This window comes from Caloenas nicobarica, chromosome 18 (genome assembly GCF_036013445.1).
Source record: "Caloenas nicobarica isolate bCalNic1 chromosome 18, bCalNic1.hap1, whole genome shotgun sequence".
Taxonomy (NCBI): Eukaryota; Metazoa; Chordata; class Aves; order Columbiformes; family Columbidae; genus Caloenas; species Caloenas nicobarica.
The window spans coordinates 10,409,941-10,426,491 of record NC_088262.1 but is presented as its reverse complement, the minus strand read 5'-3'; the positions used below and the strand labels follow the sequence as shown (position 1 = coordinate 10,426,491).

The 16,551-nt window shown below is 58.7% G+C and overlaps 2 protein-coding genes across 2 annotated transcripts; both read right to left on the bottom strand.

Moving 5' to 3' along the window:
* Positions 1-181: 181 nt before the first annotated feature.
* Positions 182-9,626, bottom strand: LOC135995966 (fas-binding factor 1 homolog). The gene is given in 20 exon segments (XM_065647619.1): positions 182-568; positions 1,151-1,396; positions 1,582-1,758; positions 2,567-2,720; positions 3,039-3,146; positions 3,667-3,873; positions 4,234-4,334; positions 4,532-4,616; positions 5,098-5,315; positions 5,406-5,511; positions 5,575-5,711; positions 5,832-5,944; positions 6,227-6,360; positions 6,582-6,711; positions 7,260-7,574; positions 7,577-7,732; positions 7,735-7,809; positions 8,384-8,425; positions 9,321-9,428; positions 9,560-9,626. Coding segments are annotated over 20 exon segments (2,895 nt in total). The 3' UTR covers positions 182-352.
* Positions 9,627-12,012: 2,386 nt separating this feature from the next.
* Positions 12,013-16,427, bottom strand: LOC135995965 (fas-binding factor 1 homolog). The gene is given in 7 exon segments (XM_065647618.1): positions 12,013-12,330; positions 12,914-13,037; positions 13,393-13,537; positions 13,643-13,760; positions 13,946-14,119; positions 15,694-15,831; positions 16,275-16,427. Coding segments are annotated over 7 exon segments (1,080 nt in total). The 3' UTR covers positions 12,013-12,102.
* Positions 16,428-16,551: the final 124 nt, after the last annotated feature.

The following is a 16,551-nucleotide window of genomic DNA, read 5'->3' as shown; positions in this document are numbered from 1 at the left end:
AGAATACAACTAAAGGAATTTAAGTGATTAAACTTATTCTGCAACAGTCCTCCCTTTGTGTTTATTAAGCATCCCTGCTAATGTGTCCAAACGAACTCCTGAAGTCTCTAAGGCCTTGAACTCATAACCACAGTCTCACATACGATGTTATTACAAGTCACGACAGAACCAGAGCTGACAGAACGGCCACTGGAGCAGAGCCTGATGAAAGGTTCCTGTAGCAGCTGTAGAGTGGCACTCGCCCTGAGGGATGGAGGCCAGACCAACTGTGGCGTCACGGGCCCTGGGGAAGGACTTCGCACTCTGAACTCTCCGAGATCGTTTTTGAAGAGAAAGGAAGAAAGAAAATCCTCTAAGAAATGGTAGGCCGGAGAAGGGAGGACAGATTGACTACTTGCACAGGTGGAGATGCTTTCCTCAGGGCCTTCATAAATGAACGCGTATACTCAATGTCATCGTCCACGGAAGAGGAGGAGGGTGGAGGGGTTGTTGACAGTCGTGAAGTGTTGTATCGTGCTTTCCTGAGGGACTCCAAGAAGTTTCTCTCCTCCTCTAAGCGTTTGTCCTCCTGAGAAGAAAGGAAGGATGGGTGGGAATGATCCCAGAAAGTGCCACAGAAACAGAGTCGCAGTCCAAGGTGTTGCTCATCAACAAGAGAAGGATCCCAAAGCCTCCCTCGTGCCATGGCCCCCTATGAATGTGACCCCTCCCTGGCTCCTCCAGAGCCCAGAACCTCACAGTCTGAGCAGGACCCGCAGGGGAAGCCTCCAAGAGCGTCCCTGCCTGGGGAAAGACCCAGCAGGGACCTGACGGCACAGGATGGGGACACCACAAAGCCAGAGTCCAGCAGAGCTGGCATCTCCCACCCAGGGAAGGGCTGAGCAGAGGGCAACCCCTTCGAGCCGAGGACGATCTCCATCTCGGGTTGGACGTGGAGCCAGCCTGAGACAAGCTGCGAGCATCCCCCTCTCCTTGCCTCTGCTGTCACTCCTCTGGCTGCCCGCGGCTTCTTCCAGCCCACCCGGCCCAGCCCAGGGCTCAGCCCTGATCTCAGGAGACCCCCCGGCTCTCAGGGCCCCGTCGGGTTCACCCAGCCCAGCTCCGCCAGCGGCTCCGCAGCCCCTTCCAGCCCCGCTCTCCCCCGCCTCACCTGCTCGGCCTGGTACTTCAGCAGCTCCACTTGGGCGCTGTACGTGGAAGCTAAGGAGGCCTTTTCCTGGTCCAGACGCCGCTCCTGCTGCTTCAGCTGTTCCTGCTGCTGCTTCAGCTGCTCCTGCTGCTGCTTCAGCTGCTCCTGCTGCTGCTGCAGGACCTGCAGCTTGTCCCAGAACTCGCGCTGCATCCTGCGTGCCTCCCCCAGGGCTCGCTCCCCCTCCGCGTGCTTCTGGGCTAAGAGCTGCAAGGCAGAGCGGCTGGGGAGCTTGGGGACAGGGACCCTCGCTGCCCTGGGCTGGGGCTCCTCTGCGCGTCCCCTTGTTCCCCTCCCGGCACAGGATTCATGACTTCAGGAGGGCTGTGAGACCCTGGCTGTGCTGCCAGCCCATGCACTGCTACGAACCGTGGTGCAGACGCTCGGCTTACCTCTTTCGAGCTTCTCATCAGCTCCTCCTCCTGCTGGACACGCAGCGCGGCCCCATTCACCTTCTCCTTCTCCAGCCTCAGCTCCTGCCAGGCCTTATCCAGCCTCTGCCTGTCTCTCGCCAGCTGCTCCTCCTTGGCTTTCAGCTCCTGGCCCTGCATCTTCAGCTCTGCCCGCTCCTAGGGTGGGCACGGGGGAAACCGATGAATCACCTGCCCTGTCCCGGACACCATCTCACGTCTTCTGAGGGGGAGGCAGAGCCCCTGTTGAGCTCCTCCTGTGGCCGCTTTGGGTGCAGAGCAACAGCCCCCGGTGCTCCAGCAGTGCCCTCACCCCTCCACCTGTGGGGACCAGGGCTGGCAGAGCTGGGACCGGACACACACACACACTCCTTCCTCAGAACGGACGCAGCCCCTCACCGTGCTGCACACCCTCAAACACGCTCACCGCACAGCAGTTCCTCGGCACTGGAAATACCCAGCCTGAGTGGTCCTTTGCCACCCTGGCAGCCCTGAAAAATGCAGCTCTGCCGCACTGTCTGTGCCACATGTCCCCTCTGGACAGCCCTGGGGGGAGCAGAACTGGCTCTGGACACGTCGCCGTGGCACGGGGAGGTTTTGCCTCATCCACCGTGGGGGTTTCCTCTCCCCAGACTCACAACAGAGGCGGCTGCGCCTGGTCTGGCTGCCCAAACTCCTCACGGGTAAAGGGGAGAGACAGAGTTGATGCTTCAGTCAACATCTGAAACGGGCTGGTGGAGCCTGTTCCTGGGACACCCCCATTCTCACCACCCCGAGCGACATCCCTGTCACCAGAAGGCAGCGCTGAACATCTCCCTGGTGAGCAGGACCCACCCGTCTGCCTGCCAGACGCTGCAGGGACAGACACCATTCACGGGCTCCAGGCCGGGGACCTCCTGTGGGCCAGAGAAACGCCCCGGACCCAGCCAGGAGCCTGGCCCAGGCAGAGGACACAGCGTGGGCTCACCTGCTCCAGCAGCCGAGTCTGCTCGCCCAGCCTGGCCTCCGTGTTGGTCACCAGCTCCTGGACACGGCTCCGCTCCTCCTCCATGTCCCTCTTGCACATGTTCTGCAGGTCAGTGGAGAACTTCTCCATCTTCTCAATGATGCCGTCCAGAGACCTGTGCAGAGGAGCGAGGGGAGGGTCACCCTGGGGGACACAGTTTGTCTCACTGCGAACGAGACGGGGACGTGTGCTGGGCCATAGGCCGGGCAGCCCTGCCCCAAACCTCTCGGGATCAGAGCACAGCCGGAGGAAGATGCAGCTGCTGCTTCGGGGAGCACAGACAGATACTAAACAACAGCCCAGCATCCCTGGGGGCTGCGGGTGGGAGAGAGGATGGCCCCTGCTCCTCCTGTGCTGCGGGCCTGGTTCCCCGGAGGACAGGGAACACCCCAGCCAGGGATCAACGCGGGGACATGACACCGGCTGTCTGTACCTGGTGTGTGAAGTGGTGCTGGTCAGCACATCCATCTCTTGCTCTTTCAGCCACTTCACGTGCTGGAGCTGCTCCTCGTGTTTTTTGCGCAGTTCCTGGACAGACCCCCTGCAGGACACGGGGAAGGAGCCCAGCATGGGCTGTTACAAACTGGTGCTCCCCGTGACGGGCACCGTGGAAGAGGCTCGGTCGTGGGGCTGAGAACCAGGTCCCAGGAGCTGAGCTGGCAGGGTGCTCTGTCACGGGGCATCCCACAGACTGCCATCCACATCTGGGACGGACCACATCTGGGGGTTATGGGCTTCTCTGCCTAAAACCAGATTTCTCATTGACCCAAACTATGCAGACATCAGCAACTCATTGTTCCGAATAAAAGGAATCTGGGGGAGAGAAAACATGGGGTTCAGCATCTTTCAAAATGCAATGCATTCCGTCGGGATGATGTCTCCAGCCAGATCTCCCTGTCTCCAGCTGCAAAGCAAATCCCCACTCCAAAAGCCACTGAGCTGCCCTCAACCCAGCGCTTCTGGACTCTCCTTTCTCCTTTCACCATCTCCCCAAACCGTTCCCTGGTTCCTTCACCCAGAGCGGGGGTACCGGCACCACATGCCGCTCGTGCCGCTCTCACCTCTGCAGCTCCCGCAGCCGCTGCAGCTCCAGCCGGTGCTGCTCCCGCAGCTCCTCCAGGTCCAGCCGGTGCTGTGCCAGCAGCTCTGCCCGATCGCGCGCCGTGTCCTGCCACTGCTGCCGCAGCTGAGCCACCAGCTGCTCGTTCTGCTGCCGCAGCATCTCCACCCGCTGCCCGTAGTTCTCCTCCAGTAGGGTCACTGAGGTCCTGCCCGGAGAGAGCCCGTGAGGGGTCACGGCACCGAACAAGTGTTGCTTTCATTGCAGTACCCGGCACTCTGCACCCAAAGGGCACACGGGGATTTAGCAGCAGATCGGTGTTGCTGTGTGCGTGGGGAAACTGAGGCAGGGGCTGCTTCGCTCTCCGCATTCTGAGCCCTGAGCCCTCTGCTGCTGCCCAGTGCGGTGCCCTGGTTGGGGACTTGCTGGCAAAGGGACAGGCCCCTCCTCTTGTCACCCACCCAGGGAGGATTTGGGACGCGCCCCAGCACTGTCCCCCCAGGGGAGCTGGATGGGGCTGTAGGCGAGGACCTGCCGGAGGAGGGGAGCACAGGCCAGAGCCCGCTACCTGTGGCTGCTCTTCTGGAGATCCAGGTACTCCCGGTGCTGCTGCTGCGCACTCTCCAGCAACAGTTTGTGATGCACCCGCTCCTCCTCCAGCATCCGCACCTGCCGGGCACCCGGGGAGAAGGTTCTTGTGCTGCCCCGGGGACAGAACCCCCACAGCAGCACTCGGTGGCCATTGGCATCTCTGGACAGGGAGGTTGCTCCTCTCTCCCGTCACCCTGATGCTGTTTGGAGCAGACGTGGCCCCTTCTCCTCCCCCTGGCTCACCCATGTCCCCCTCCACAGGCGCTGGGGCTCACCTGGCTCTCCAGCTCTGCCACACGGGCCTGGGCGCTCAGCAGCTCTGCCCGACACTCCGATGCTGCTGGGGAGGCGGCCAGCTGGCTGCAGGCAAAAAGCACCCGATGTGGTCAAGCCGAGGAGGCCATGAGAGACAAGATCCCTCCCCAACACCAGCTCCTGCCTCGCAGCTGAAAGCCTCCGTCCCGCTCGGCTGCGGCAGGATTCAGCCTTTTGGCTGCCGAGGGAGCAAAGACCCCAACAGCTCCAAGCCTGGTGCTCCCCTCGCTGCACCCACCCCCTTCCCCGGGCACCCCCAGCTCACAGCCCCTGCCCGCCGCTCGAGGCACTTGGGCTGCAATTCCCTTCTGAGCCCCGTTCGGACGGCACAAGTCTGAACCCGCACAGGGGAACGGGACTGTGGGCTGGATCAGCGGGACAAAGACCCGCGGCATTACCCCAACCGGAGACGAGAAAGTGCTTAAATGAATTTCATAACTCTGAGGCAGGCGTTGCTGAGAGCTGCTGCTGGAGCAGCCACACGTGGAGCAGACGGGAGCGCTGCGGCCATTGACCGGGCCTTTACCTGACGGGAGAGCGGGGACCCGGCCCTTCGCCCGCGGTCTCTGAGGGCTCGGCCTTTGTGTCTTGGGCCTCCGAGGGCTCGGCCTTTGTGTCTTGGGTTTCCAAGGGCTTGGTCTTTTTCTCTTGGGCCTCCGAGGGTTCCGCCTTTTTCTCCTGGGTCTCTGAGGGCTCAGCCTTTTTCTCTTGTGCCTCCGAGGGCTCAGCCTTTTTCTCTTGGGCCTCTGAGGGCTCAGCCTTTTTCTCCTGGGTCTCTGAGGGCTCGACCTTCTTCTCCTGGGTCTCCATGGTCTTGGCCTCTATCTTCTGCACCTCGGCCTGTGCTTCGGCTTTCCTGCGAGCCAAGGCAGCCGTCAGCCAGTCCATCGGGTCGGGTTTAGCCGCTGCCTCCTCTGCAGCCCCGAGCTGGCTGGCGGGGCTGGGCCGCCCGGCTGCGGCAGGGCTGGGGATGCTGAGTGCCGGGCTGCCCTTGGCTGGGGACAGCGGGTCCGGGTCCAGGAAATCGTCATCCTCCAAGCCCAGCCAGTCGTCTCCGCCCCTTCTTCTCTGCACGGGGTTCCGTCTGCCTGGACGACGAGGTGTGGAGCGGAGCTCTGGGTTCGGTTCGCTGCCGCTGATCTCGGCAGAAAACCTGAGGAAGGAGAAGCAGCTGCAGACCTGCCTGCAAGGGGATGCGGGGACCTGCCTGCTCAGCCGCAGGGACAGCGGGGTGGTGGCTGGAGCTACAGACACACGCACAGCACCGTACCTCACCGACTGCCCCGTTGCCGGCTGGACCGCGGGCCTGGAGCCCATCGAGGGCTTGTAGGCTCCAAAGACAAGTTCCTCCTTGTCCCAACGCTTTTCCTCCTCTGTTCAGACAAGGAGCCTTGAGCCAGCGCCCAGAGGAGCAGCTGCTGCAAAGACACCAGCCCTCCCCTCCTCCTCCTCCTCCTCCCAGGCTGCCTCGAGGGCAGAGCACAACACTTCTGCATGAGCCGCCTTCCCCCGCGCTGACCCAGAGCCCGTTAACCGCCCTGCTCACCCCGACAGAAAGGGCATTTCCCCTGCAAGGGCATTACAAATAAAGCTCGCTAGCCCAAGCCAATGCTGTCAGCTCTGCAGACCTTCCCAACGTCCCTGGCTGGGCTCACCTGGCTGCTTTGGGAGCTTTTTATCCAGTTTGAACTCCCTATGCTCTCCCGTACCTGGCTTTTCCAGGACTTTGGCCACGGAGCCTCGTCCGAACAACTCATCCAGCTTGGAGCGCGCTGGCCGGAGCTCCTCTCTGTGGGGACACGGTGGCAGATGGTTTCTCCAGAGGCAGGGCTGTCCCTCCTCACACAGCCTGGCCAGGCTGCTCTGGCTCTTCTCTGCCAAACCAGCTGCTCTTGCCCCTTGCTGGAACCCACGGGCAGAAGCTCCAGCATCCCCCCCCAGCACGGTGGCACCGGCTCAACGTGCAGCCCGCCCCCTGCGTTACTCCCACCGCCTCCACACTGCCCTTACTCTTTTTTTGGGCCATTGCCAATTCCCATCGCATCCAACAGGTTGTCGTCATCAACATCTTCAAACGTCGATGTCTTCCTCCTCTGGACCGGGGCCACCGTGCGCAGGGGCGTCTGGCGTGGGGGTAGCTCTGGGGATGGGATCGCACATGGGAGGAGGTTTGAGCAGGGCAGGTGTTGGTTTTTTAAACAACAAGAGATCCAAGCAGCCCAGTGGGATTTATCGGGGAGAAAGGCCATTTGAGGGGAGCATCGGACCCATGAGCATCCCCGCTGCAGGAACAAGAGGGGCGAGTGCCTGTAACAGCCACAGTGCAGCCGGGACCCACCCAGACGTGCCCCCGCTGGGCTTTGCCGTGGACCGCGGATGCTACGGCCACCCAAATCCTGACCCCAAAAACTTGGTCTCATTTGGCACCGTGCAGAACAGGCCGGGTGAGGCCCAAGGGAAAATCTGAGCCTCCCTTCCCGCAAAGGAAAGGCCAGTTCTGTAACCTGTGGCACTCCCTGAGCTGTGGCACAACCAAGCCCGTTATTGAGTTGCTCTAGAAATGACCGCTCTGCTTAGTCACAGATGGGACTGGGTGGCTTTCGATTTCATCAGCTGGGACCTCACACAAACTCAGCCAGGCTGCTGATTCCTTTCCTACAAGGAGGAGGCATCCAGCAACCTGCTTACCTTTCCTGCTGCTCTGTTCCAGTGTTGTCTCAGAGCTGCTCTCAGTGCCACGTTTCACGGGCATCTTCCATGGCCCAGAACCGGGTTTCGATGTCCCCAGGAAATCCCAGTCCGCGTCGTCCTTGTCCTGGAAAGCAAGAGGATGAGGACGGGCACAGGGCGAGCGCTGCGGATGCCTCAGCACTGCTCTTCCCTTGGGAGGCTGGTGCTGGGGGCCGTGGCTGCAGCGCACGGGGGCTGAGATGGGGGGATTTCGGTACTTGAAACGCTCTGTGCCCTGAGTCCTGTGCTGAGATCCTGCTGCTGCCTCCGGAACACCCAAGCCCATTGCTTTGGGTGAGGGCTCTTCCTACGACGCTTGAGCCGAAACGCACCCAGGAAGGCTGGGCTGCAGCAGCATGTGCCCCCGGGCTTTGCTCCATCCTCGGTACCTGGAAGCCCGTCTCCCACCGGACACCCACTCCCCTCTCCTGTCTTTTCCCCCTGCCGGCGATGCCCGAGAGCTCAGCCCCAGCCCTCAGGACATCCAGACTCTCTCCCCAAATTTGGGCTCACCCCTGCAGCTGCCTTGTTCTCTGCAGGGACCTTGCTGAAGAAATCATCCTCTGCAAACCACCTGTCGGGGCGGGGAGCGGGTGCAGAAGCTGAGGACGGGGCAGGTCAGGAGGACGTGGGGAGCACAGAGAGATCTGAAAGGCACTCACTCCTTGCCGGCCCGCACGCTGCTGCTCCAGGTTCTCCCACCGCTGCTCCCGGCCGGCTGGGAAGCTCTGGCAGATGTAACACGGGGTTCAACTGGAAAAACGCAGGGAGAGAGCAGGATGATGGACACGGCCATAGCCCAGGCCTGGGCACTCCACAGGGGGATTTGCCGGCTTCTCATGGACCACAGAGGCTTTTAATCAGAGACAAACTTCCCTTCACCTCCCCAGACCGACGGGCAACCTGTTCAGTGGCCTCTGGCTCTGGGAACCCGGCTGTCCCCCCTGCTCCCTGCTGCCTCCCCCCTCACAACTGGAGCCTCTCGCAGATCAAGGGCTGTTGCACCAGCAGCTCCTGCTCCCAGGAAGGGAGGACCAGGACAAGGATGCTGCCCTTTCAGCTGCAAAGAAGCTTCATTTTACCATCATATCCCCGCAGGTCCTCAAGGATGTCATCAATAGAGCCTGAAACAAGACAAATTCAAGGTGCTGAGGCAGGTGAGCTCATCAAGCTCGTGCAGAAAAGCTCCCAATGTCAACAAGGCTTGCTCTTCCGAGATCCCCCAAGAAGAAAGATTTGGGCTCAAGCACCAGCAATGTAATGTCTGCCATGTCTTCCACAGAGAGCTGCCAGGGCCAGGACTTGACCCCAAATGCACTGCTTCAGTATCAGGGGCAGCAAGAGGCCTCTAAACCAGCAGTTAGGGAGCAGGGGAGGGGAAGAACTGAAATAAACGCATATATTCTCCTCCAGATTTGGGAAAACCCACAGGAACAGAATATAGGAGCCCAGGAAGCAAATCCCTTTGACTGGAGAGGCAGGTGAATATGTTTGGGTCAGCAATGACACAATGCACTGAGCTGCACCTTTCACACATGGATGGCGACCGTTCCGGTAGCCAGGGCTGCCACCTCATCCCAGTGTCCCCCCTCCTCCGTCCCAGGCATCCCCAGCACACCAAAGCACCTACGGACAGGGAAAGGAGACCACGCCAGTGTACTTACCACTTGTGCTTCTCTTGGCTCGCGTAGCCTACGGAGAAAGACAATTCCCTCATTAGAAAACCAAGCGAGTCTGAGCTGGACTTTCTCAGCACACTAAAGCCAGAGGCAGGTTTCTCCAGAGAAGCCCAGCAGCACCAGCGAAGCCCTCGTCCCGCCCGCGCTGCTTGGGAAATGGCAGGTGAAACCCCGGGCAAGCAGAGAGATGTGACACCTTCAGTGACACCAGGGAGCTCAGCCCCTCCTGCCTGCCAGCTGGGCAGAAGCCCCCAGCCCTTGGGATGGCTCCTGCCTGCCAGCCAGTGCCACAGCAGCACTGGGGATTTCCCAGGCCTGCCTGAGCACCCATCACACTCACCATGGCAAGAGCCGGGCTTTCCCTTGCTCAAGATGGTCTCCTCGCAGATTCCTCCGCTGTCAGCCCCCGGTGGGGATCGAAGATCCTTGCTCACGTCCACACTCTGACCTGCAGGGAGAGGAGGATTTCCCGACTTGCTGTTAAACCTACGTCCCCCTGCCGCCCCCCCGGCTGGCTCCCTGCTGCTCGCGCCTCTCCAAGGCCCTGGAAACCAGGCTCCATCTCAGCCTTAAACACACCTGCAATCACAGAATCGCAGAAGTATTCTGGTTGGAAAAGACCCTCAAGATCATTGAGTCCAACCATAAACCTCACACTACCAAGTCCGCCCCCACCCCATGTCCCTGAGAACCTCATCTCTGCATCTTTCAAACCCCTCCAGGGATGGGGACTCCACCACTGCCCTGGGCAGCCTGTTCCAGTGCCCCACAGCCCTTTGGGGAAGAAATTGTTCCCCAGATCCAGCCTCAACCTCCCCTGCCGCAACTTGGGGCCGTTTCCTCTCATCCCAGCGCTTGTTCCTGGGGAGCAGAGCCCGACCCCCCCTGGCTCCAAGCTCCTTTCGGGCAGTTCAGAGATCAGAAGGTCTCCCCTCAGCTCCTGTTCTCCAGCTGAACCCCCAGCTCCCTCGGCCGCTCCCATCACACTTGTGCTCCAGCCCCTCACCAGCTCTCCTGCTCTTCTCTGGACACACTCCAGTAGCTCAAGGCGTCAACCGAAGTCTCCAGATCCACAAGTCGCCGAGATGAACAGCACCTCCCGCGATGCTGCAGGACGGAGCAGCCGCCGCGGCACCGACCGCACCGACCGCACCAACCGCACCAACGGCACCGACCGCACCGACCGCACCGACCGCACCAACCGCACCAACGGCACCGACCGCACCAACGGCACCGACCGCACCAACGGCACCGGCCGCACCAACCGCCGCCGCTCCGCGTCCCATGGCCGCGACACCGGGGGCCCTCGCGCCCCCGGCCCCCAGCGGGCGCGGGCCTGGTGGCCATGGCCGCAGCGTCCCGGTCCCCGGGCTCACGGCAGCCCCGGCCCCGCCCGCAGCAGCCCCGCCCGGCCCCGCCCGGCCCTTCCCTTCCCTTCCCTTCCCTTCCCTTCCCGGCCCTTCTCCTCTCGCCGGGTGCTGGGAAATGGAGTCCCCGGCGGGCCCGGGGCAGGGCCGGCAGCTCCAGCCCCGGCGGCTCCGCTGCCCCCCGGGGCACTTTCAAACCTCTTTTCAAAGCCTACACGCCTAATGGCTTCAAACACTGAAACCTTCTGGACGGGCTTTCTCGAGGCTCTTGTCTAAGTGTGTCTCCTTCAGTGCAGAGCAGCTGCTGAGCCTGCAGAGAACTACGGAATTTCACTTCGGCTTGAGAACAAGTGACAGAATCCCAGAATCCCCGCCTGGCTGGGGCTGAAGGGCCCCCTGGAGATCCCCCAGCCCAGCCCCCCTGCTCACGCAGGGTCACCAGAGCAGATCACACAGGTCGGTCCAGGCGGGTTTGAATGTCTCCAGAGAAGGAGACTCCACACCCGCTCTGGGCAGCCTGGTCCAGGCTCTGGCACCTCCCAGCAAAGAAGTTTCTCCTCATGTTCAGCTGGACCCTCCTGTGTTTCAGTCTGTGCCCGTTGCCCCTCACCCTGGCGTTGGGCACCACTGAACAGAGTCTGGTCCATCCTCTGACACCCACCCTGAGATATTGATCACATTGATCAGATCCCTCTCAGCTTCTCTGCTCCAGCTCAACAGCCCCAGCTCTCTCAGCCTTTCCTCACAAGAAAGATGCTCCAGACCCATCAGCATCTTTGTAGCCCAGCGCTGGACTCTCTCCAGTAATTCCTTGTCCTTCTTAAACTGGGGAGCCCAGAACTGGACACACAACTCAGATGGGGCCTCACCAGGGCAGAGCAGAGGGGGAGGATTCACCTCCCTCAACCTGCTGGCCACGCTCCTCCTCATGGACCCCGGGTACCATCGACCTTCTTGGCCACAGGGCGCGTTGCTGGCTCATGGTCAACCTGTTGTCAACCAGAACTCCTGTGACAGCTCGGCCCTACCACGGCCGGCAGGATCCACCCCTACGGGGGCAACTGCCTCCCGGTAGCGCTGGCCGGGTGGCCAGTGGCACTCGCCCTGACGGATGGAGGCCAGACAAACAGGGCAGCTGGAGCTGTACTGGGTTCACTGGGCACCAGGACCTTCTGGTAAAAGCAACAGCTTTCCTCTGCTAATCCAGACAGCCCTGCGCGAGCCCCGAGTCAATATAAAAACAAACTGAAGGAAATCAGACAAAGCTCCTTGGGAATGCATGGGGAGGAAAAAACAGCCTGGACACCTCACTTGGGATTGTTGTTTTCTGCAAGATGGCCTTTAAAAACCAGAAGAACCTCCCAGAACAACCTCCAGACCCAAGGACCTGGGTCAACTGATTTCTGCCCTCAAACACCGGCTTCATCATTCCAGGTCAAATTGGCAGTTTCTCCAACTACCATCTGTGGGTTTTTTGGCTCCAGAGAAGGACGAGAATTTCCTTCCCAGCTCCATCAGCAAAGTGGTGCCACACACAGATTCCTGTGCACAAAACTGTCACAGAAATGTTCTTGACCCCAGGTTTCCCATACCAGAATCTCAGACGTTTGTGCTTTAAAAAATAATTTAATTATAAGATACAAAACAACTTGAAAGGTACAGCAAAGAAACAGTCCAGACTGGGGGCCTTTCAGGGGTTGGAACACAAGGCAAAAGAGACTTGGGCTTTTAAACCCATTTCTCTTAAGAAACCCTCTAAGAAATGGTGGTCAGGAGCAGGGAGGACGGCCGGGATGCTGGCAGAGGTGAAGTGCAGTAGGGCGCTTTCCTCAGGATCTCCAGAAATAACTGCGTAACCTCAAAGAAATCGTGGTCCGGAGAAGGGCAGAAGGACGGACGGGATGCTGACAGACATGAAGTGTTGTATCGAGCTTTCTTGAGGGACTCCAAGAAGATCTTCTCCCTTTCTAAGTAATCATCCTCCTGAGAAGAGAGGAAGGATGGGTGGGAATGATCCCAGAAAGTGCCACAGAAACAGAGTCACAGTCCAAGGTGTTGCTCATCAACAAGAGAAGGATCCCAAAGCCTCCCTCGTACCATGGCCCCCCATGAAGGGGACCCCTCCCTGGCTCCTCCAGAGCCTAGAACCTCACAGTCTGAGCAAGACCCGCAGGGGAAGCCTCCAAGAGCGTCCCTGCCTGGGGAAAGACCCAGCAGGGACCTGACGGCACAGGATGGGGACACCACAAAGCCAGAGTCCAGCAGAGCCAGCGTCTCCCACCCAGGGAAGGGCTGAGCAGAGGGCAACCCCTTCGAGCCGAGGACGATGTCCATCTCAGGTTGGACGTGGAGCCAGCCTGAGACAAGCTGCGAGCATCCCCCTCTCCTTGCCTCTGCTGTCACTCCTCTGGCTGCCCGCGGCTCCTTCCAGCCCACCCGGCCCAGCCCAGGGCTCAGCCCTGATCTCAGGAGACCCCCGAGGCTCTCAGGGCCCTGTCGGGTTCACCCAGCCCAGCTCCGCCAGCAGCTCCGCAGCCCCTTCCAGCCCCGCTCTCCCCTGCCTCACCCACTGGGCCTGGAACTTCAGCAGCTGCACCTGGGCACTGAGCACGGGGTTGTCGGCCACGGGCAGGGACTCCCCGATATCCCGCGGGCTGTGCCGAGGGAGCGTCCTAGTGGGAGGCAGAAAGTCTGGAACAGGAGCCGGAGTGCGAGATGCTGCCATTAGATGAACTGCAGACGTAGACACCACAGCATCCCTTGTTCTGCTGCCTGCGTGTCCCTGCAGCGGGGTCCTCCCCAGCCTCCCAGGACAAACGGGCTTTAACTCGCCTGCCTCTCCCCTCCTGCCCCCTCCAGGCACTGCCCTGGCTCAGAGAGCTCCGCTGAGCCCCTGCAGAGGACGAGAGGGCAACTCGCACCTGAGGTTTATATGCAGGGGCACTAAACCAGCCCCCAGGACCATCCCAAGCCTCCTGAGACACAGGTACAAGCGCAGCTGCCCCCCAGCAAGTCCCTTCCCACCTGCAGCGTGCGGAAGCCTCAGCCAGGGTGCTGGAGAGACCATCGGTCGGGGCACCGAGGTCCTGGGCTGTGGTCAGCGGTGTCACAGGGTGGTTGGGCAGCTCCTCACGGGGCTATTCATGCCGTCTCCTCTGGTGAGCCGTGCTCAGCCGCTGCTGCGCGGTCTCTGGGAGAAAGGGAGAGAGAGAAGCTGTCAGAAAAGCTTCAGGCCTTGTGCACCGTGGCCCCTGGCCCAGTTGGGAGGGTGAGGAGACACTTCCCTGATGCAGACGCTCCTGCTGCTTCAGTTGCTCCTGCTGCAGGACCTGCAGCTTGTCGCGGAACTGGGATTCCATCCTGTGTGCCTCCCCCAGGGCTCGCTCCCCCTCCGCGTGCTTCTGGGCTAAGAGCTGCAAGGCAGAGCGGCTGGGGAGCTTGGGGACAGGGACCCTCGCTGCCCTGGGCTGGGGCTCCTCTGCGCGTCCCCTTGTTCCCCTCCCGGCACAGGATTCACGACTTCAGGAAGGCTGTGAGACCCCGGCTGTGCTGCCGGCCCGTGCTCGGCTGCGAACCGTGGTGCAGACGCTGCGCTTACCTCATTGGCGCTTCTCGTCAGCTCCTCCTGCTGCTGGACACGCAGCGCGGCCCCGTTCACCTTCTTCTCCAGCCTCAGCTCCTGCCAGGCCTCGTCCAGCCTCTGCCTGTCTCTCGCCAGCTGCTCCTCCTTGGCTTTCAGCTCCTGGCCCTGCATCTTCAGCTCTGCCCGCTCCTAGGGTGGGCACGGGGGAAACCGATGCATCACCTGCCCTGTCCCTGACACCATCTCACGTCTTCCCAAGGGGAGGCAGAGCCCCTGTTGAGCTCCTCCTGTGGCCGCTTTGGGTGCAGAGCAACAGCCCTCGGTTCTGCAGGTCACTGCACACGTTCTCCATGTTCTCACTGAAGATCTAACGACCTTGGGCAACTGATTTCTCCCCTCAAATACTGACTCCATCATTCCAGGACAAATTTCCAGTTTCTACCATCACTGCATGTGGGTTTTCACATCAAATCCCCATAATTAACAGTTGCAAAATGCTTTGAGATAGTGCTACAAAAATAGTAACAGTTGAAAGAAGGGCAGAACGTCTATTATCAGCACCTGGTTGATTAGTACTACTTGGTTTTGTCCTCAGAGCAGTATCACTATCTTGTGCTGGGGATGGAACAGAGGCCAAAGGAGTTTCTGCAGGGCAGCAAAAGAAGGGGGTGCTGGAAAACACGAATGTGTCTTCTGGAAAGCTGAAGGAAGCAGAGGCTCCAGAGAAGGACGAGTATTTCCTTCCCAGCTCCATGAGCAAAGTAGTGCCACATGCAGATTCACGTGCACAAAACTGTCGCAGAAATGTTCTTGACCCCAGGTTTCCCATAGCAGAGTCTCACACGTTAGTATTTAAAAAATCATCTCTTTACAAGATTAAAAACAACTTAAAAGGTACAGCAAAGAGACAGTCCGGACAGGGGCCTCTCGGCGGGAGGGACCACAAGACTCTATGTGAACAGAGACCTTCTCAGGTTGGCCAGAAGCATTCCCCTGCCCAACTGGTAAAGCTGGAAAAGTCACTAAAGCTTTGTTAAATGAGACCATACCCCGATTTGGGGTCCCCGCTGTGATGTCCTCTGATAGAAGACAGGTAAGTTCAAGCCACAGCAGCTTCTACTGTGTCTTTAGGCATTAAAGTGCATAACCAAACCCAAAGTGTATCCAAACCAAAGCCAAAATTCTTTTGCAATAGAGATCTACAAAATATTATCATCTCGGGTTGCGGTACGGCATAGCTCTTTGTCACCCCACAACAGTACCTAATCGAGCATTGTCGCGTAATGCAAGTAAAAATTATTAGCATTAAAATTAGAGTCACAAACATCAACAGCTACTTTGACTAGGTCGAATCGGTAGCCATGAAGCAAGCTTATGCCAAATTTCTTCAGAACTCCAAGATGTATCATCTTCAGTGACTTCATGTCATACTTTAGTTGATTCCCAAAAGGATTTGCGGTTGCTCCTATTTCAATACCGTGGGCAAAGCCCAAATTTGCTTTGTAAGAGTCTTTAGCTTGTACCAAAAGCAAAATTCACTATTGGCAAGACTATAATTATCACCAATAATGCTAACGAGGGATATTTAGTTGTTTCAGATTCGACCTGTCCACATTTTTCCTTTAGTTCATGTTGGGCTATAATAGTTTTCACTAAAGACCCGTGTAAAGGCCACCTTGGAGTAAAAGCATTTGTTACTGCACTCGTACTTTTTAGAGTCACTGAGATCAACGCTGAGAGAATTGGACAGCGGAAGGTCCTACTGGCTCCGACGTCTGTTTCTTATCTGCTGCTTTCTTCACTCTTGAATACTGAATCCAGGCAGGTTGCTCTTTAATCTTGATGGCAGTAAAGGCCGGCAGCAATACCTGGAACAGCCCATTCCACTTCTCTTCTGAAGGCTGACATGAAAAAGCTTTAACGGAAACTTCATCTATTGGCTTGAAAGAAAAGACTTCAGTTTTCTTTGGCTCGAGGCTTCACTCTAATTCTGAGCAGCGCTAAAGGTAGTGCTTGATTCTACTTCCAGTTAGTTTCTTGACAAATTCTGTTTATCTGCTGTTCGATTATATAACTCAGTTTCTTTTCCACCTGCCCACTTGCTTAAGACTTGTAGAGAGTTGGCAACTGCCAATCGATCTCTGATGCTCTACTGACTTGCAGCACTACCTGTGCAACAAAACGGGGCCCTCTATCAGAGGACATCACAGCGGGTACCCCAGATCGGGGTATGATCTCATTTAACAAAGCTTTAGTTACTTTTCCAGCTTTACTAGTTGGGCAGGGGAATGCTTCTGGCCAACCTGAGAAGGTCTCTGTTCACATACCGCAAGGTAGAGTTTACTGATGGTGGTTCGAGGAGACAGCCACCCGGGATCGGAGACATCGCTCTCATATCTCTCTCTGTCTTTTCAGCAGCTTGTCTCGCAGTATCAGCTGCCAATTTATTTCCAGCTTCCTGATCAGTGTCTCCTTTTCGATTCTCCTTGAAATGCATGACGGCAACTTGTCCAGTAACAGCCCGGCTTCCGACAATTGGAGTACCATGTTTAATCTGTTCTCCTTGTGCTGTTAATAAACTTGGGCCTTTTCAAATGGTCCATGGGCTTGCAGCACTCCCA